The sequence below is a fragment of the Lepidochelys kempii genome, chromosome 12, assembly GCF_965140285.1.
Source record: "Lepidochelys kempii isolate rLepKem1 chromosome 12, rLepKem1.hap1, whole genome shotgun sequence".
NCBI lineage: Eukaryota > Metazoa > Chordata > Testudines > Cheloniidae > Lepidochelys > Lepidochelys kempii.
In genome coordinates, this window is record NC_136391.1 from 8,939,164 (window position 1) to 8,960,550 (window position 21,387).

At 44.7% G+C, this 21,387-nt stretch overlaps 1 protein-coding gene across 3 annotated transcripts in view; it reads right to left on the reverse strand.

The window, feature by feature from the left end:
- Positions 1 to 21,387, reverse strand: part of GNAO1 (G protein subunit alpha o1) — a 299,015-nt gene that overhangs the window by 23,165 nt on the left and 254,463 nt on the right. The window contains exon 8 of one of the 3 annotated variants that reach the window (XM_073307482.2): positions 1,498 to 17,435. The exons of the other annotated variants lie outside the window; for them this stretch is intronic. Within the exon in view, the coding sequence (XP_073163583.1) occupies positions 17,248 to 17,435 (188 nt within the window). The 3' untranslated portion in view covers positions 1,498 to 17,247. Of the gene's footprint in view, positions 1 to 1,497; positions 17,436 to 21,387 lie in introns of those variants that run through there. 3 annotated transcript variants of the gene reach the window in all.

Consider the following 21,387-nt stretch of genomic DNA (forward strand, 5'->3'; position numbering starts at 1 on the left):
ATTTTCATGCATATGAGTACACTGGATATTGAGTAGTGCTAGGGACCACTGCAAAATGACAAGCTTTGACCAAAGGTGTAAGAGAACCAGAAAACCACATTGGAAATAGAAGACCACATAACCAGATTATAGACCTAGGAAAACAAAGGCTATTGCACCATGTCCATCAAACTATGATCTACAGAGCATCAGTGAACAAATATGCTGCTTTCTGTATGATAATGGCTTATAATAATGTTCTGTTTGTTTTATGGGATGAATGTGCAACCCCTTGTCCTAAGCAGTTAGAGCCAATCATGACATGGAAAACCCAGCGGTATTATTCCACCAAGAAAACAGCACCTGTGTTGAAATCTCCACTTGGATCTGCTAAAGGCATTTTCCAAAAGATCAGACATTAGAACAAAGCCCAGGAAGTTAAAGTTTAACTCAGCCACATTGCCCTCCATGTGTACAAGTATACCATGACCAGAATACACAAGGACTGCAAACCATGGTGCATGTATACATTTTGGCTGAGGCTGTGTCTACACATAAACTTGCACTGGTTTAATTAAGCTGGTTTAGCTAAACTGAAGCAAATCCCTTCATGGACACTCTCTCTTACTTTGGTTGAGAGTCCTACTTTGCTTTAGCTCCAATCTGTTTCTAATCAACTTAAGCTAACCCGAAATAAGCTGAGTTTGAATTGAAATAAGTGTCCATCTTGCATAAACCAGTTTAAAATCAATTCTTAAATTAAACCAGTTCAAATGTGTGTAATAGTCCGCATAATACTTAACTCTGGTAGTGCTTTTCATCAGTAGCTTAACAAAGAAGGTCAGGATCATTATCCCCATTTTACAGATGGGGAAACTGAGGCACAGAGCACCAAAGTGACTTGTCCTAGGTCACCCCGCAGGCCTGGGTACTGAATCATGTAGATGAAGAGCTAATACTGCCATGAGGGGCTTAACTTTTGCATTTCTTGAGGGGTGTGTGTGTGTGTGTTCAAATTATCCATGTTAATGCTGCATTAATGTAAGGGTGGGTTTTTTGCATTTAATGTACATGCTTATTTCAGACTTTCAGGTCATTGTGCAAGACAACAGATGATACTGGCTCACCATGTAAGTAATATACACAGATACCCCCAAATTCTGACAACAACCACCCACCCAGGCGTTTATGATCTTACTGACATGACCACACAGTGTTAAAATAGTTTTTGTAAGGAAACAGCCTTCAATTTCAAGCTTCCACAGAGTAATTGAAAACAAGGGTAAGTTCAAAAGACAAAGATCTGATGTACATATTTTAAAAATACCTTTTGTCAGCATCCTCTTAAAGCTCCATATTTCCAAGAGCCTGGAGCTCTGGCAAACATCTGTAGCAGCTGAGTGACGGTTCCATCAGTGTCATGGCAGCAGCTCCGTGTGCGTGTGTATTGTTAATTCAGAGATTTCTAGGGCCTCAAAGGGAGACGCAATAAAACCCTCTCACACTAGAAAAGAGCTGGCACTTTATTAACATTTTGTAACTAATAAATACATTACTGACGGCCAATAAATTATTACAAACACTAACGATCTATTAACCAGATGGACAGTCACTCCCCGTACAAAATTACAGTTAATACAAGTTGGGCCACCGAACATGCACAAGAAAAGATTCAGCAAGGAATCGACAAAAAGAAAAATCTTAGCAGACGTCAGCGTTCCTTAAAAAACAAAAAGGCCCCGGGTGCTGCTGTGGGGAGGGGAGGTGGTGGGGAAGTTGGAGGACAGTTATGGGCCATAGTTGTCGGTGAATAGAAACAAACGGTGGTGATGTGTATGATTCTAAAAGCTGCTATTTCTCTATTTAGTTGGAGGGGAAAATGGACGGGGTGGGGGAGAGAAAGGAGAAGGAAAATGGATGAGGGGAAGAGGGATAGCTCAGTGGTTTGAGCATTGGCCTGCTAAACCCAGGGTTGTGAGTTCAATCCTTGAAGGGGCCATTTAGGGATCTGGGGCAAAAATTGGGGATCGGCCCTACTTTGAGCAGGGGGTTGGACTAGATGACTTCCTGAGGTCCCTTCCAACCCTGAGATTCTATGACTTTACCTCAGCCAGGGGAGCGTTATGAGCAAGGGCCTAGATTACAGAGGGAGGCGCAGGTGGTAACAAATGAGGAATACATTCGGTAAAGAACACACTTTTTTTTTTCAATGTAGTAAAGGGCCTGTCTTTAAACATCCCGATTTGTTTCCCAAATTAGCATGTAAGGGGTGGCTTAAACAGATCTACATTCGAGTTTGGTGTGGGCCGTTTGTTTTGTGGTGTCTCCAAACCCCAAGTTGTCTGCCCCATTTGCATCATCTGCCCATGACAGTGCTGCATTGTGGGAATAAATGGGTGACTCTCCTGTTGCCCTAAGTGCCGGGCACAACCGTTGTGGGAGAGACCTGTGACAAATCAGGCCTGCCCTATGAAATGCAGGTTCGCCGTTGTCCTTGCCTCCGGTAGTTGGGAGTCCTCTCAGCCCTAAGTTATTACCATAGGTGTGCTGTGGGGGACCGCAGTTGTCCCCGGCTAAAGCGTAAAATGGACTGCAAGACCGGGGTGCTGTCCAGTCAGTCAGTGCTGGCCAGTGAGCGTGGCACTGGAAATGCTGATTAGTCTGGTTACCGAGGCAGCAGTGAAAGTCTCATTGTCACCCCCCGGGGCGGGAGGGGCTATTGGCACAGTGTCACTTGTTAACATCACATGTCAATTGGGTGTTGGCCATAAACCTACTTTCTAGAAGCACTTCAAGGGGGAAAAAATATATGGCAGCAAACCTTCACCTTCCCTGACCACCATTCCCTCCTCCCCTTTCCATGAGGTGGAGTGGGCTTTGAAATGCATTCACCCTTTCCCATTGCCATGTCCCCTCACGATATCATGCTGCCTAGTTTGGCTGTGGGACTTACAGAGCTAAGCCCCCATGACAGGCCATCCCTTACACCTCCTCTCTGGTAGTCACATGAAGCAAGGAAGTCAATGGTTCCTCTAGCTCTCTCCTTAGGGCCAGGGAGTTGCACTGCCTATTCCCGCGCCTGTTTCTGACATCTCTCCTGGCAGGGAAGAGTGTGACTTGCCCTCCCCCGACAGCCCTCTGACTCGTCCCCTAAGTTGGAGTTGCCCATCCTCCCTCTGAATGTCTCCTCCAATGTCTCAAGGATATCTGATGGTTTTTGAGGTTCCTGTCTTTGGAGGGTTAACATGCAAGGCAAAGGGTAAAAGTCCAACCCCTTCTTACTGCAGAGCTCACACTGCAGGGGAAGCCAGCTCAATGGAAACAATCAACTGTCCTGTCAGCTCAAACTCCAGATTCTTCTCAAACCCTTCCATCCCAGAATACAGGGTGCTGGCTGAGAAGTTTCTTTCCCACTTTGATCACCAAAACAGCAGCAGTCACAGCTAAGAGGCAGGAGTGCTTCAGGGCAGGTACTGTGATATCCTTCTGTTGCTGCTGGAATGTGTCAGCAGCTCTCTGGCCTGCCTTCAGCTATTTATCTCAGCATGACTGAGGGCTCTGAAGGAAACCTACTGGGGGAAATCGGAGAGAGACACACAAGGCCACCTTTTGACAAGGAGTGCCATTCAGCCTCCAAATCTGCACCCCTAGCGTGTCTGCTGGACATGTGCAAAGGCGGGTCTTGGGCATGCAAAATGGAGGTCTCCCTATTAGAGGCCACATCCCAGTGTTGGAGTTGGAGAAGTGACCCAGCTGTGTCTCTAACCTACTCAGGTCCAATAGTGGCCATTTGTCTTTTGGAGGTATGCTACAGTGCCATGCCGTTCTTGTGGATCCTTCTGTTCAGAGGATCACTTCATTGCTAATGTAACTGGAAGTAACACCGTTGGCTTGTTGTGCCACCTTACATCCAGAGTCAGGAATTGAACCCATGTCTCCCAACTCCCTATCCACTGGACCACCTGTCTTCCAGTTATGGTACTACCAGTCAGGATGCCACAGCTAAGGCTGTAAAACCTTTTATTCCATTCTGAAACCCTGTTCCTAGTTGTTCTGAAGTACCTCAGACACTCTGTTTTGGGAATAATATGATACCTGTGATCAAACAAGTGCTAGGTAAGCCCACACTTACAAGTAATTTTTTGGTCAGGAAAATCTGATCTATTTATTGATCGATTTCCACAAGCCACTTCGATGGAGCTAGGCTGATATTTCATAATGCTTCCTTGCCTGGGCCTCTGACTGGCTTGGTCTGCGACCTTATGCTGAGAGGCGTGGCCAGCGCATTGGGTATATCTGGGACTGCATCCAGACCCTAGAGAAGAAAGAGCAGGCTATGATGGCAAAGGCAGCAAGGTGGCCAGTTCAGTGGGGAGGAATTCACAGTACTCGAGGTATTGCTACACCTCATTCCATTGTAGTTGGTGGGAGGTAGAAATGATCCACAGGAAAAGACAAGGCATTAAATTCCCCACTGCAGCCTCACAAGCCAGATATACACCTCCCATACCAGAGACGTGAGATCGTAGTGGGTGCAACAGAATGCCCCCGCAGAACACACTCTGGGGTCTGGAGGAGTGCACTGGCAGAGAAGCAGTTAAATACCATATATCCTAGATCAACAGGGATCTAATTGTAATGAGGCCACTATAAGGCAGAGCATAACAAAAAAACTGATTTCCGCTGTGAACTATGTATTCCTGATTTAGTGGAACAGTGGACCCCTCTGAGTAAAAATAAAACCAAACCAAGGGGGAGGATCATAGACCCTCCTAAGCAAGCATGTACTTCTACCACTCTCAAGACCACGGGCAGTGCCAGCAGCTCACTGGTCTCTAGGGACTATTGCTTTCAGACTGGATCCTATCAGTGACTATCTGGGCTCTGGTCAGATTCAGACTCCTGGTTCTCCCATGTCAATATGTTTTCTCTGTGGGTCTCCTGTATGACAGAACAGGGTGTGGAGGTTTTGTTTTCTGTGGCTTGTCCCAACAACCCAAAGGCCAAATGTGTATCTCAGTCAGTATTTAAGCTGTGGAAGGAGGCAACTTCCATTAGTGCTTAGTACAAAGAAAGGAGCAGGCTGATCTGCCCTGTAGTGGCTGGTATATCTGAACAGCTGCTGTCTCTGCGACTGCTGGTGTCCATGCAAAGCGTGAGCTACAGCAAGGTACAAAGGGGAAATCGATCTTGAATGCCCACAAGGACAGAATGACTGGACCAGGCCAGGGAAAAGCTGGCTGGCTATTCTAGGGCACTGTGAAGGCAGCTGCAAACAAATATCATCCAATGTATTAACAGTCCTTCACTGTGTCCCTGTCTGGAGGTACTGCTGCAGGGAGATAGAAGGAACTTGAGTAGAGATGAACACATTTAACTTCTGCTGCGACAGATCCAGTCTAGAGCTGTGTCACATTTCACTGTTATGAATCATATGCTACTTGCTCATCTGGGATAGATCCCTTGCCATGTCATCCACTGCATTTGAGATTTGCACAATGCCACTAGTAATTTGAAATCCAAGTTATAGTAGCTCTAGCATTGGGCACCAGACAGCCCCTTTAATCTAGAACTGGTCCTAGTGAAAAGACCTCAGTTTTGATTCTAGATCAGTAATGTGGAGCTGGCTATGTTTGTGAAGAACCTGTTTGGGTTGTGACAAAAAAAATCACTGTCCAGGAAGCGGCAATGAATAGCTTTGCCTGAATTTGCTGCAGTTTGCACAAGTTCACCATACTTTTCAGTGCAAGTGAAAGGTCCCTCTAGTGAGTTCTTGCGTTGCTGGCTTGAACACAGAATTGTCTGTTTTCAGAATCACATTCCCAGTGTAATATCTATGCGGGTCACGGGCCTGCATCTGCCAACATCCACGATACCCTATAATGGCAGCAGCTCAGAAACCATAACTTACAATAAGACTGTATTCCCCTCTGATAGTTCCTGATGGAAAACGAAATGGGGGCATAAACATGGCCAGCTCTTTAGTTTAAACTGGACCTATTTGTATTTCCCTTCTTCAGCAATGGTGGGCCTCTCAGGAACTCTGCCACATACGTGTGATGTGGTTGCTGTGGAGATGGTACACAAGTAATATGGGCTTGAGTGTGTGACCAAACTGGGAGGAACTAGTCTAAGGGCTTGATCCTTAGAGGTGCTGAGCAACCACTATTCCATGAGCTCGACCTCTCCGTATCAAGCATGTTATATTTATTCCCCTCGCAAACATGTCTTGAATTCTTGGTCACCCTCCTAAAGATTCACCTGCCTGGCACAGAGGAAATTGTGGTCCCATGTATTGTACTATTTTTATCCAATCAACCTCATTAATAACCAATCCCGCTTCCTTTGAAGTCAATGGCAAAACTCTCATTGACTTCAATGTGGGCAGGATCAGTCCCTTAGTATACATCTGTTTCTTGGGCAGATATCACAGGATACTGCTGCTTGTGTGGTTCGTTCAACGAAGGCCCATTGTTACTGTCTGTGGAATTCTCATGATTTCTGGCAAGTACTCAAATTTTGTGACTTCTGAGGTTGCATCCTGCAGTCTTCCCAGGGGCAGACCTGGTGAGAGCACTGCACTTGAAGTGACTACATCACTGGGTTCAGTAATGTTGGCAAGCCTTTGTTTAAAGGTGGAGGTTGACATGGTCACTTTATGACGTAAGAGTGTGTGTGTATGTGTGAGAGAGAGAATCCGTTCTGTGATTCATCTAGATGCTGAGATGCAGGACAGTTTATACTTCAACAAGAATTGTGGATGGGATTTGTCATGAAAAGACAAGTGGCAGAAGCAGTAGGAAACCTGTGGGGTCAAGAATCAAGACCTGATTACGGATCCTACAGACCAGCTTCCTGCCTTTACCACCCCACATAAGACCTGGATCATAGCGTACCCTCCATCAGAACCTCATACAGATGCTGCAGTTACCTACTACACAATTGGAAAATGAAAGGCAGCTTCCATGGAGAAGACATTCAAACCATGGAATATCTAATGAACTGCTGCCCTCTCAGATCCTTCTCCAGAGGGACAACCTGGATTCATTCCATGTCATTGCAAGCCATAGAGTGGAGGACAAATCTGAAAGATGAAAGAAGATGAATGGGTAGGATTTTCAAATGCACTCAGTGCTGGACTCTTTCTGCTCCCATTGAAGTCACTTAGAATGGTGTCACTTAGCCAACAGAAATAGGCCAACACACAGTGCTTTTGAAAATGAACACTCTTCATGTCTCATTCTAAGCAAAATATCCAGTTTGGCTGATGATTGTACCAACGGACTGAGAACCAGTTACAAGAATACATTCTTTCACAGGGCGCAACCTTCATACACAGCAACTATTCAACTATTAGAATTGGCTGTGGATTATTTAGTTATAAATTAAAAAAAAAGCTATGTATAGTTTAAGAGAAAATACCATGTAGACTCCCATCATTAATAACTAACTATATGGCTAAATTAATCCTCTGCGACTAATTGGTAGTTACTCATGTACTCACTAAGACCTGCTCTTGCTCCCATTGAAGTCAGGGCAAACTGATTCTCCTCCCATTTACACTGATCTAAATCAGCAATAACTCTGTCAGGAGTCTCATAGGCAGACTTGAAGCAGCTAATGGCATTCCGTATGCACCATCAGTACCAAATCCTGAGCATAAAGTGGTGTGACTTTGTGTTAAATGCCCTAATCTTGCAGAGATCTGGCTTTCCTTCTATTGCTCAGTATATTCAAAAGCGGCATTGCATGCTCTCTGGCCATGTTGTCAGGATAGACAGAAACACCTGACACAGCACGTGCTCAAACTGCCTATCAATGCACAAAGGGGTGCATGCCCTGACCCTACCTGGCACCACCCATGGGGCCGCCCCAGGGGTTCTTGGATTCGCAAGATTGCACCAGATCTGGGAACTTCACTACACAATGCCTGGTGCAACGCCATCATTCATGGTCCCTCTGACTGGTGCAGTCATCCTCTGTGGAGAACATGTGGTGGTGATGTCTGTTTGAAATGATTTCAAACATCAATAGTTAAACTAGTGCAAAATTAGAGGAAGTAAAAGGAGTTTTGCCACAGACTCCAATGGCAACAGGAAGAGAGGGCTGACATGTCACTTCCTTGTAACTTTGCAGGAAAGTGTAATTACTATGTAATGACAGGTTTAATGAAGTAAAATGTGTGTATTAGCCAAGAAGTTGTTCTACTTAGGCTTTGTAATACAGAATGTAATTTTTCAGGTTTAAATCCCATAATAGTAATTTTGAAGACATTACCAAATAATTACTCCCTTTAGAACTTAGCTTATAATTACGCAGCACATGGCCATTACATAATTATGGAGTTATTACATGGGTATTTGTGTCCTGTAAAACAAAACTGTAATGACTGACAATACAGCAGAACCCTCCATCCCATCCCTATACTGACCACTCTCCACTGTCATGGAACAGCTACGGGACATGGCTTGGACACAGTTCAGCTGTTGTGTAAGTGGACACAGCTCCACTGAAGTCAGAGGCACGATAAGGCTTAATTTGGGTCTGTGTGTGCAATTGCTGTTGGGGATTCTGGGTAGCCTGTGAGGTGAGTCCCAGACAAACAAATGGGATTGCAAAAGAAGGCAGCCTACTGTTGGGATGTCCTGTCTCTTTAAATGTTTGAGCACTGCCCAGTGCAAAGCCTCACTTTCGTGTTAGATTCTTTCTGCTGCAAGAACAATAAAGTGAGCACAGCAGACAGCTGTGTTTCTATCCACTCCTTTTGTGTCTGCATCTCTCTCCTTCTCTGCTAGCTCTAAATATAGTGATGGGCGTGAGCTGGTCCAAAGAGGGATGGGATAAAATGAGGCAAAGGAAGATTTAGAAGTTTGCCCACTATTCAAACAGAGAGACCAGTTTGATAGTAGACCAGTTTCTCCAAGGGAGGTTGTGGAAGACTGCCCAGCTGATTGGACAAAGCTCTAGAGCAGAAATTGTAGGGTATAATCCTGCGGTGGCAGGATTAGATTACTCAATAAAGCTTTTACTTTTCTTTGATTCTAGACTAGGCTCCTCAGGCTGTAAGTAAAAGTGGAGGTGTGACTTCTGCCTGTCAAAATGTTTATTAATAATCAGTATATAAATTTCCAGTACCGTTTTATTACTACTGAGGCCCCAACTGTGCCATCTTTACCCATGGTGAGTAGCACCTTCCTATATGAGTAGTCCCACTGAAATCAATGGGATTGTGTGCGTAATAAGTTACTAAACATTGTGAATAAGGTTGCCACAAGTAAGCATTCATGTGCCTACATTCAAATCCTCGCTCTAACCTAGTGTTTTTGTATATAATGAAACCACAATGGCTTTAATCCAAGTACATAGATGGTTGCATTTTCATGGAGAAAACATATCATAGAATGATGCAAGTGTAGGACTGGAAGGGACCTCAATAGGTCATCTAGTCCAGTCCCCTGAACTCAAGGCAGGACTATGTAATTACTACATGCTTCAAAGTCATGACCATTAACTGCACAACAGCTGTATACAGAACCTGGGCATAAATCAGCGTAGCTCTCTTGATTTCAATGGATCTAGGCTCACTCACCCCAGCGGAGGAATTGAACCCTGTTACCGAAGGCATGGCAAGTCAAGGGCCTCAGATAGTTTTTGCTGATGCTGACAGCCCATTCCAACTCCTGCAGTGTGACATCTTCATAGGGGTTAGCGATATGGTGCTGGGGACTGGAGTCATTCCAAACATACAGAGCTTTTCAAGATACACTAGTAGAATAAAAAAGCATCTGTGGCCATTCTCCATACTAGCATCCAAGAGCAGGGTGGTATAAATTTAGCTGATTTTCACTAGTTATTAGACGTCATGCCATCCCTCTTCCCCCCCACCCCAACATAATTTTGTTGTGATTTCAAGTACCAATGCAAAGTACATGCTACACGGTGAGCGTGTGTTTTTTGTTTATAAATAAAAATAACTCACTCTGGGGCCTGTAAGGGATTTGAAGGCAGAAGGATGCAGCCTTTGTGCAGGGACTGTCTTATTGTGCAACGAGGGCTTTAGTAAGGGGCAGGGGGACGACGACTGTATCTCACTATTTTAGTTATATACAGTTCCTGCACTTATAACTGTTTCTTAAGAAAGAATAAGCATTGGGCAAAAGGTTGGCTGCTCATGGCAACCCCCACCCCCACGGAAAAGAATTGGGAGGAATGACCGAGTCTAGTGATGAGTAAGGCATTGGGATGGATTTTGGAGGCAAAGTCTATAGAAGATCATCAAGTAGAAATCATAATAATATTTAGTCCTTGCACAGAGTTTTTCACCTTCAAGTGCTATGCAAACATTTATTAGTGAATCCTCACAACTCTTCTGTGAGGCAGATAAGAATTATAGGCAATTTCAATTTGAGAGGCAGAGGCAGGCAGGTTAAGTGATTAGCCCAGAGACACAGAGGAAGCTGTGGGAACCAAATGCATAGCTCCCATTCCTGAGCTCAACCTACTGGACTCTACCATGTTTGTGTTTAAATGCATTATTATGGCACTTAGGAAACTATTGTGTTTATAATAGTTTAGTCCAGGTTAATTTAAATCCAACTATTTACTTCACCCTGATCTATTTTACTCTGGAAACCCCATATAGTATCAGCAATTCTAGAAAAAGGGAAGAAAAGTCTAAGAAAACATGCATGGCTAAAAAGGATCCTATATCCAGTCAACATAGAAACCATGAAAGATGCTTCCTGGCTGGTCTTCTGAAGGGGATCAGATGCCCAAAGGAGACTGACTCCCTTTAAGGCAGGGGTTCTTAAACTGGGGGTTGGGACTCTCAGGGGTTCATGTGGTTATTACATGGGTGGGGGGGTCACAAGCTGTAAGCCTCCACCCCAAATCCTGCTTTTCCTCCAGCATTTATAATGATGTTAAATATATAAAAATGTGTTTTTAATTTATAAGGGGGGGTTGCACTAAGAGGCTTCCTATGTGAAAGGGGTCACCAGTACAAAAGTTTGAGAATCACTGCTTTAAGGCATTGTGAATTAAATGTTGGTCCCATTCAAGTCAATGGGAGTTTGCCATTGATTTCACGGAAGCCAGGATTTCACCCTATTATTTTTGAAACACTGCCAAGGATAAATTCCAAGACCAAAAACTCAAAGAACAGGGAAAAATAATAGTTCTCCCTCCATCAGATCCATCTTTGTTATGCAAAGCTGTGGGAAGTACCCAGCGTGGGTCTAATTTTCACAGTGCATTTGTGCATGCTTAATGGTGAAGCCTCCTTTGGGTACAAATGATCTGATTGGTGAGTGCAAAATGAGATTTGATACACCTGCACATGACTAATTAGGTTTCCAGACATACAAGTATGCAAATTTCCATTTTGTGTATGCATTCATCCATGTGTGCGCAAAGCAGAAATGCATAAGGACAAATATGGGAGAGACTGAAATGGGACCACATTGGGTCAATTGTTTCTTGAGGTAGGCTGTTGAGTGGTGTATTTTCCCCCCCCCCCCCCATTTGCTCTGGTTTTAAATCTCTTTTTAAAATCCTTTTGAATATAGTGTTCATTACAGACTCCTGTATTAACCAGGGCAAAATCCGGCAGTTGACAGCTTTCTCAAGCAAAATCTCCCATGAAGTTCATTGGAAACTTTGCCTGAATAAATTCTGAGTCAGGACAATAGAATTCAGCCCCCGGAGATCAATCCATGCTGATTACATAACACACAGCCCATTTGCCACCCTGCAAAAAACCTACAGGAGAGATGATTCTGACCCAGAACACTGTATTTGAAAACCCCTGAATCTTTGAAGAGGTTTGGATCTGGATCTAATCCCAGATAAGAACTCCATGGCCTGACACTCAATTGCCCTGCATGTCGCAATGTCATTTACAGCAGCGTAAAGTGGGTGCAAAATGCTATCCATCAGATTGGCCACAACTGGCACCCACCCCACACAAGGTGCAGGGCAGTGGAGAATCAGGCCCGATGCCTCAGAGCCATCTTGAATAAGAACACCGATTCAATTACTGTACTTACTAAACAGGATAATACTCTACCCCCAGCAATGGGGAGGGGGGAAAAAAAAAAAGGCCCCAAATTTTATGTGCTACTGAGCAGCTGCTTCTGTTAAACTTCAATAAAGGCCAAAGCTTTTTCTATCAGCTGTAATGAGATAAAGTCTTTGGTGTTCTATGCTATGTATGTTTGGCATTTCACTTTATGCTAAATAGTTTTATATATAGGCGTGTGTGTATGCCCCAGTATCTATCTATACATTTTTAGATAAATGGATGTTATTTCATAGCTCTGTTCTTTAAATTATATCCATCTCTTTCACATTAGTCATCAGCACCAGTGTGTAGTGCAATGTACTGAATGTGTCATATTGAAATTTTTGGCCCAGATTTTAGAAACCAGTACAAATTAATTTGCCCAAGGGCAACATTTTACTAGGGGTATCCCTGCCATCCTCATCTGCCAAATCACCTCTAAAAACCAGAGAGCTGAGGTGGTCTTTTGGGACCATGTAGGCTTATTTCCCGGCAGTACTTTCCTCAAAAATTGAAATTAGAGGGCGTGTTCAAATTTATGGGGTGGGGGTGCGTGTTGGAAAATGACTAAATTGGCAACACTGTATGTAACCAGTTGACCCCTGAGAGGGGATGGAGGAGCTTGGGGGGAGGTGTAGGAAAATCCCTGCTTCCTGGCTCCCAAAAGCCTTCCAGTGAAAGAGTGGCCTCCAGATTCCTATTGTATGTCATCTTGAACAGGAAGGCAAGGAATTGAGCTCATTAGTTATCTTTCATTTTATCTGTAGATGCTGCCAACTTTAAATTTTCCCTTGTACAATCTAACTGAAATCAGTGGTGTGCAACCAAGAAGCCAGCATGGCCCATTTGTTTTAGTGGTTTTAACTTGGTCCCTTCTGGCTTTAAACTCTATGAAGCTTCCCTGTAGTTGACCTGTTTTTCACATTGCCCACTACCTGACTATGGCCCTGAACCTACACCCACTTGCTTAAGTTTACTGCCCTGAGTAGTTCCATTGATTTCACAGGGATACATTAGGCCTTGATCCTGCAAAGACTTATACAAAAATCTACTCCATGATTCCGCCAACTGAGGCTCAAAGGTTGGCACAGGAATACTAAACCTGCTGGCTGACTCTTGATGAATGCTGTCCCTGGGGGAGCTCTTTTGAGTTTCAGGCTGAACGTGGATATTACAGTGCGGGGAGAAAGAAGACTATTCCTCTTCAGCAGTGATGAGCCAGGGACAACACTACAGTACAATGGAACCACTCTTGCTGTTACTGCAGATACCTGCCCTGCGGGCAGTGATGCGTGACTATAAAATGATAGATATTATTTAATAATGTAGCACTATTTGATTATCATTTATACAGCTATATATTAGCATAAGCTCTGATATAATTGCATAGGGTAACTGCTGCCCTGGTAATTTCTTGCAGCCGGAGGACACTATCCGGATAAACTATTGGTGCAGTTTTAGTCACACAGATACCCTATGCACACTTTTTTGTTCACCTGGAAGATCTAAATCTTCCCAGACTGTGAATCTTCTCCAGCCCTCCCAATATCACTCTTCTCCTCATCCCTGCCTTCCTGCCAACTCAACCAGAGCGGTCTCCCTTCTCCCAACCTTACGTTTCTGTTCCCAATGCCAGCTCCCTGCTCCCCTCCTGCCATACTTGTTTCTTTCACTGACTCCCACATCCTGAACCCAAACAGGACCCTACTTACTATGTTGTGCAGGTCAGTCAGGTCTGGCATTATCTTTTCTGGGCCTGGGGACACAAGCTGTATGAAAATCCAGATCTTATTGGGGTTTGAGATACTCCAGAGTGCCCCAGGGAAATCTCAGCCCACACGAGGTAAGTGTACAGCATTCGTGCCAGGACCCACAGAAAGAATGCTAGACCTACCAAGGCTCTTTGCATTCATATGTGTCTCCCTGCTGTGGCATTTATATAGTGCTAAACATTGTAGCATATAGCTATACTCCCTACTCTGTTATGACTGTCTCCGAAGATCGGGCATGTTTGGGTCCAGTAGAGAACCCAGCGTTTAGCGCTTGTGAAACGGTACAGGTTTGATCTGGTTCTTGCTATCTAAGAACTAGTCTGGCACTTTGCAGTTAGTATAAATGGATAGGAAAAAATACATTTTAAAAAACCGTGAAGAATATTTTGATAGTGTCCTGTTCAGCCAATCATCAGCTATCTTTGTATGAAGACCAGTGTAATCTCGCGAGACTGTAACCCAGTCCAGAGACTTCCCGGGAGAGGTCACATAGATGAGGATCATGGGCAGGCCTATGGGTACACATGCAAAATATAGTAAAGAGTTAAGGGTCAGCATGGTCCTCCCTGCTCTCTCCTATGAGCCAAGGTTTTGGGGGGCCCCCCGAGACCTTTCTAAAATCTGGGTTCACCTGCATTGTTCACTAGCAGGTGCCCTCCGCCCAGAGCCACCACTAGGGCCTCCACAAGGCCTTCTGGGGCAGAGCTTGAAACCTTTTCCCCCAGAGGCCTCACCCCCAGCAGTGGGAGCATGCCTGAACTCCCACTCCTCCTCAAGCCATGGCCAGCAGCCGTACAACAGCAGCAGAGCCCCCCGCACTCCAGCATCCTGGCAATGCCAACAAGCTGTTGGTGTACCACCACCCCCATCTGCTTTCCCCTCAGTGGCCCCAGTCTTTGTTCTCCTGATCATCACCAGTGCCCTTCCCTCCCCCTCCACTTCTGCAAGCCTCTCTTCTCCACACCCTTGCCCCCTGCCTCTCCTGTTTTCACGTTCCCTTCCTGCTCCATCATGATGATCGCATCAGCTCCCTACCCCAATTTTCCTAAGAAAATTACATTAGAGTATCAACAACCCATAGCATCATCTACGTAGTTAAAACATTACACTGAAAAGGGATCTTGAAAAATGGCTGCATGCACCTGTGCACATCAGTGTATAGAGGTGTGTGACATGAGCCCCACACAGAGTCCCAGAGCTGAGCACTACCAATCTGTGGGACAGTTTGGGATCCAGACCCAAGCTTTGTGGCTGGCCATTATCTCTACCATGGACCAAACTCAGTCCTTGGATCTGAACACCCCCGCATCCAAAATTACCACCTCTGGCCCACTGCCAATTTCAGTCCTGACAGCTACCAGCAGTCTAGTATCACATCAGTCTTTGCTGTCCCACTCCACGGGGTGTGAATATTTGACCCCTCACCACTTAAACGGAAAGAACCAATCAGAGTGAGGAGTCCACTAGCCAACTGGGAAAAGCAATCGAGAATGCTTTTATATTCATAGAATCTCAGGGTTGGAAGGGACCTCAGGAGGTCATCTAGTCCAACCCCCTGCTCAAAGCAGAGCCAAGCCCCAATTTTTGCCCCAGATCCCTAAACAGCCCCCTCAAGCATTGGACTCACAACCCTGGGTTTAGCAGGCCAATGCTCAAACCACCGAGCTATTTGTGAGGAACTGCTAGGTACCCCCCAAGCAAATTATTTTTCTAATTCAAGGCCCATCGTTCAGGAAAATTGAAAGCTGTTCCACAAAAGTCTAGCATTGCTTTTCATGGGGCCACTGGTAAGCAACAGCACAAGTGAACTGCATGCTTCTGGTATTGCTGAAGAAGCTAAGTATTTAGAACCCTAATTTTAAAGGCATTTAGGCACCTAAAGACGCCGCTAGGGGCCTAGTGTGATTTGTGTGCGCACACATACACACACTCGACGCACAAAGCAGGCTGATTTCCACTCTCCCCCCCACATACTCATGAGTAGCCTTAGAAAACCTGGTGTCCTAAAAGAGACTGAATTATGGCATCCCCCTATGGGGCCTGAGATGCTTACTTCTGGTTGTGGGCCACAGTCTCTGGTCTGCTCTGTCCACTTTGTACTGCTCACATAGGGCAAAGTGGACAGATTTCATTTGGAAATGTCCCTTTGAGAAGGGAAACTTCTTGCTGATGCAAACCTGGCACCGCTGGGTCCTTTGCCAGTCACCTTCCCCTGGACATGCATAGGAGAGGGGAGAGGGCATGGGGGGGGGGGGCGCACAACTTCTCCATGCTAATCTTCTGCCTAAAACCCCTCAGGGCCCTTAGGCCAATGGCATAAGTTGGGGCCAGGCTGACACTGCACCCAGCAGTCTTAACTAGCTCTTAGAGAACCCTGCATTTAACAGAGCTCGGACGCAGGAGGAAATTGATCCCAATGTCTCTTGTGCCTTGATCACCTCTGAGGGACCTTTAAAGTGTCCCTTCATGCCTTCCAGTCCGACACCCATGCCCACTCACTCTCCCTTCTGAGGAATGAGTCCATCCACATCCGTACTCCTTTAGCTACACTAGGAAATGTACTACTCAAAACTTTGTGCAGAACAGTTCTTGCCACTATTGTCTCATTCCATGAGTGTTCCCATGAATGTCCAGAAACTGCCCACTTACAGTACAGTAGCTCTGTAGTAAAGCAAAGAGAACAAGGATGAACTTAGAGTAACAAATGGGTTATCGAAACCATGCTAGAGAAATATATTCAACATTAATTTTGAAAGCGTGAGGTAAAACTGTTATTGGTAACGAATGCCTTTACACAATGCTTAGTAGCTTCTGTTACTGTGTCTTTCTTAGTAAAAGACACTAGCAAACCTCAGTCGGTCTGTTTTAGTCGTTCAAACGTTTGCCCCTCCCTGCCCCAGCAAAATTTCAGAACTCCACCTAACCTGACCTTTCCAACTTTGGGATAGAAACTGGAGCCCGACTGGGTCTCCAAAGTCAGTGCTGTGCATCTGGAGTTTCCAAAAAGAATGAAAGAAAAATAACGAGAATTAAAAATATCCCTCAAGTTTACGAAGAAACTGCTACTTTGATGCTAAATATTTTTAAGGCGTTGAAAAATTGATTTTTGTTTTTTAAAATGAGCCTTTTTTGGTAGTTGAAATACATTTTTAGTGGCTCTAGTAGTCTGCACTACAGTATCCTGAACATGGGCTGCCAATCCTAAAACTGAATGGTGGAAAGAGACACAGGGGGGATTAAAAAAAAGGGGGTGGGGGGAGAGACAACTAGGGGAAAGCAGAATTTTCTGCAAAGGTTCTTGGGAGCCAGGAGGGGGGATTATGTAATTTCTTCTTCAACTTCATCTTCTGGAGGGAAAAAAAAAAAAGGGAGCAACCCTTCAACCTGAACGGGAGAGCGTTTCCTGGAGAGCGTGGGGAGAGCAGCGAGCGGGGTTTAGTAGAGTCCGCATCCACGCAGGTTGTTGGCAATGATGACATCCGTGACAGCATCGAAGACAAACTGGATGTTGTTGGTGTCAGTGGCGCAGGTGATGTGCGTGTAGATCTCCTTGTTGGGGGACTTGTTCTTGCTCTCGTACTGAGACTGGATGTAGGACACGGCCTCAGTGAAAGAGTTAGAGCCTACAAGAGAAGCCAAGAAGAAAGTAAAGCACGCATTAAAACAGTCCCAAACCTAGGGCCCGAATCTGCTTCAACTGAAGGCAATGGGAATTTAGTAGCATTATATCATTGTCCTAACATGGCCAGTTCTTACTGGGTACCCTAAGAAATAATCTATGGGTCTGACCCTACTCTCACTTGCAAGAGTGAAGATAACAGAGTTACACCGATGTAAAATTAGCACAGGAGCAGATGCTTTCCTGCCAATGAAACCATTCCACTTTGTGATCCCAATGATATTTTCTTTCTGGATTACTGGTACCCTGTATGATCGTGCATGAAGGTAAAATGACAGGATAGTGGGCGGCATAGAGGTAGAGGGCAATGAGCACTGAAGTCATTTTAAAGAGGGAAGCAGAAGGAATTCTGTATAATCTTGCCAAAGAGCAGCGACTGTCCGATGAAGTGAGCTGTAGCTCATGAAAGCTTATGCTCAAATAAATTGGTTAGTCTCTAAGGTGCCACAAGTACTCCTTTTCTTTCTGCGATACAGACTAACACGGCTGTTACTCTGAAGCCTGTCCAGAAAAGCGTCTGTTATTCGAGCTGGCCAATGTTTTCCAAATTTTGGTTTGTTTGACAACATTTTTAATCAATGTTTCCAATTTCAAAGCCAGGATGAACTGTTTGCAAAAATATTCATGAAAAATTCAGCCCATCTTTTTTGACCTTCTCTATAGCTGGTCAAAAGAATTCAAAATTTCTGTGAAAAAATGTCATTCACGTTTAAAATGTCAATGGAAAAAATGGATGAATTTTCACCCCCAAATTTCCCATTTTTCAATCGGTTCCAGAAATTGTCCTTCATCACTACAGTGGCATCTGCTTGTGGAAATATAGCTTAGATTGTGTCAAATAAATCACAAGGGTTTACACCTCTTCCCTAGCCAAATGTCTACGCCAAAAGCCTATTATCTGCTTATATGGATTTTATTTTTTCATTCTTTTACTGGCCAGATTCTATGTTAGATAATTACATTCTTTGGATGTACATTTCCACTTGGATACAATAGTCTTAATTTCTTGTCCTGAACTGGTGTATTGTCAAACAGCAATTTCACTAACTCCCAGAAGTGACTGTGTTTCATTGTTGGGCGGGGGTGGAGAGGAATAATTCCACTGTTTCGAGTCAGGGAAGCACTCTGGGTTCCTTCTGGACTGAAGGTGCTTTATAAATGTGAAATATTATTACATGTTGTCAGAGATGGGCCTGCACATGGCTGAGTTTTGCCTGAGCAGGGGTTAAAGCTCTGGTTCAATAAAGCACTTAAACAAGTTAATGAATTCAATGGAACTTAAGCACGTAGTTAAAGTTGAGCGTGTGCTTATGTGTAATGCTAGGCAGAGACAGACTGCTGAATTGGGGCCTCAGTAAGGCTTACAGGACTGACCCCTAGGTTTGGTTTGGTTTTGTTTGTGCCAATATACATATGAGCATTTTTTTTATAAAAGGAAAACTTGTCAGTAGGACGCACAAGGATGTAGCCACTGGACTCCCACTGAGGGCAATAGGGGATAAAGTATTGTGACTCTTGATGAAATGTGCCCATGTCACCCTGACACGGCTTTGCCAAGGATTGTGGATTCGCTGAAAGCATGGGTAAATTAAGGAGAAAGAAACTGACAGTGCCTTAGAATACAACGGCCCCTTTGTGGATGCATTCTTCTAATAGTTCTGTGCCAGTCAGCAGGACTAATGCACATTTGGATCTTCATTGTAATAAAAGAATTTTGTGTAACCAACTCTTGATCTTAAAACCCCCTTGTTTGATTTATATGCTCATCAATGAATTCTGTGTAGCAGCAGAGACCCCTTTTGTTTGAACATTGCTTTTTCACCATGCCACCAGGCCAACGTGCAGGTGTTTCTTGGGTGGTTTGTGTTCTGTGGCATTTGCGAGATGAACGTTTGAGGACATGAATAAGCTTCTCCCATCAACATCTTCACTTTGGCCCTAAAGTTCCAATTCAGCAAAGCACTGAAACCTGAGCTTAACTTTAAGCGTGTGCTTAAATCCCAAAGCATGTGCTTAAAGTGAAGCACATATTTAAGTGCATTGCTGAATGGGGGCCTGAGCGAGGAGCCTGCCTTCTGGCGAGATGTTTACACGGTCACGTAGAACCAATGTCCTGACTCCTATGCCACCCCTCTCCTGGCTATTGGCACAGGGGCTGCGGATGGGGAAAAGGAGTGGGGCTGAGGTTCCCTGACCTCCTGACAGTTCCCAGCTGCCAGAATAGTGCCTCAGGGCTGGGGGCGACTGGTGCAATTTAGAACGGTCTTGAGGGTCTTCTAAGTTATGAGAGGGACTGGCATGGTTCCCAGCCAGGCCCAGAATTGGGATGCTACAAGAGGGCTCACAGCCACATTTGTTTTCCTCCTTTTTATTTGGCAGAGGCCTCAGCAGCCACAGATGATCTAGCCACTAGTATCTAATTTGTCCCTGTATTGAGATTCCTTTAGCATGAAAGACTCTCTATAAAACTAAGTTCCATTCTTTTCTATTTTACCTACTATCAGCATCTCCACGTCATTAGAAATAGCTCTAGGAATTCCTTAAGAGTGGGGCATTTCTGTGGCAACATAATTAATTCTAAGAAAAGGAGTACTTGTGGCACCTTAGAGACTAACCAATTTATTTGAGCATAAGCTTCTAAGGTGCCACAAGTACTCCTTTTCTTTTTGCGAATACAGACTAATACGGCTGTTACTCTGAAACCTGTCATAATTAATTCTACAATATGCCTAAACATTCATCCACACCTTAGAAGTTCATTCAAAATTGCCCCGATGGACTTTGAGTACAGAAAATCCTTTGTTGACTGAAATGTTTAGTTAGTGAGGTAACTAGCTTTATCTACTGGCTGGATTCTTTCCTGTATCTCATAACCCCATCCCCAAATAAATACCTGATCCTTCTCTGAAAGAGTAAGCTGCAGAATTTCTCTTGAATCACAAAGGGAGCAGATCAGCTCAATATTAATTTACTGTTTGTCACAGCGAAAGAACGAGGGATCCTCTCTGCCCATTCAGAGTGGGAATCAAGTGCTCAGATCTGGGGAGCTCTGTTTTGTAATTTGTTGGTGTGCCACAGAACTGTGATGCTCTTGGTATACTCGGTTTGCAACCACGCTGACTGACAAAGAGACCTGCCTTTCTGTCTGTCAGCTTGATTCATCCGGATGTCTCCAGCAGGACTCACTAATTCATGACTGTAAACGTTGATTTTGATGCCGGCTCAGAATTTGACTGAAGGTTTGTGGAAGACAGTGAGATATGGAGTGGAGCAGCAGATTGCAGGAGGAAGCGTTCTCATCATCAACAGGCCAGACGTGAGGCAGTCAGGCACAAGAGGGGTTTCCTGCATGCTGTTTTGTTGCAGCACTTCAGTGCTGATCTCCAGGGTACGCTAATGTCCATCTTCATTTAATATTAAGTACATTGCATCAAAAGTACTTAGTATCAGTAGGACAACTGCCCCGACTGATGCTGGGGACCTCCAGAGCTCCAATGATGATCTGCTACGGGCTGAGCTAAAGAGCTCCAGCTCTGTGACTGGTGGCTGTAACAATTCACATCCTCTGAGGACTGGGTTAGAGGGGGACCTGTGGGCTACTGCAGCAGCAACCTGGAGGCAGTGTGGCCTAGTGGATAGAGCACTGAACTAGCACTGATTCTCACTACTGGCCTGCTGAGTGGCCTTGGGCAGTCACTTCAGTGCTCTGTGCCTCGGTTTCCCTATCTGTTAATTGGGGACAATTATACTGACCTCCTTTGTGAAGTGCTTTGAGATTTGTAGACTTTAAGACAAGAAGGGCCCATTAGATCACCTAGTCTGACCTCCTGCATAACACAATCTCCTGATGAAAAGCACTTTGTAAGAGCCAGGTATTGGTGGTATAATTAGTAATG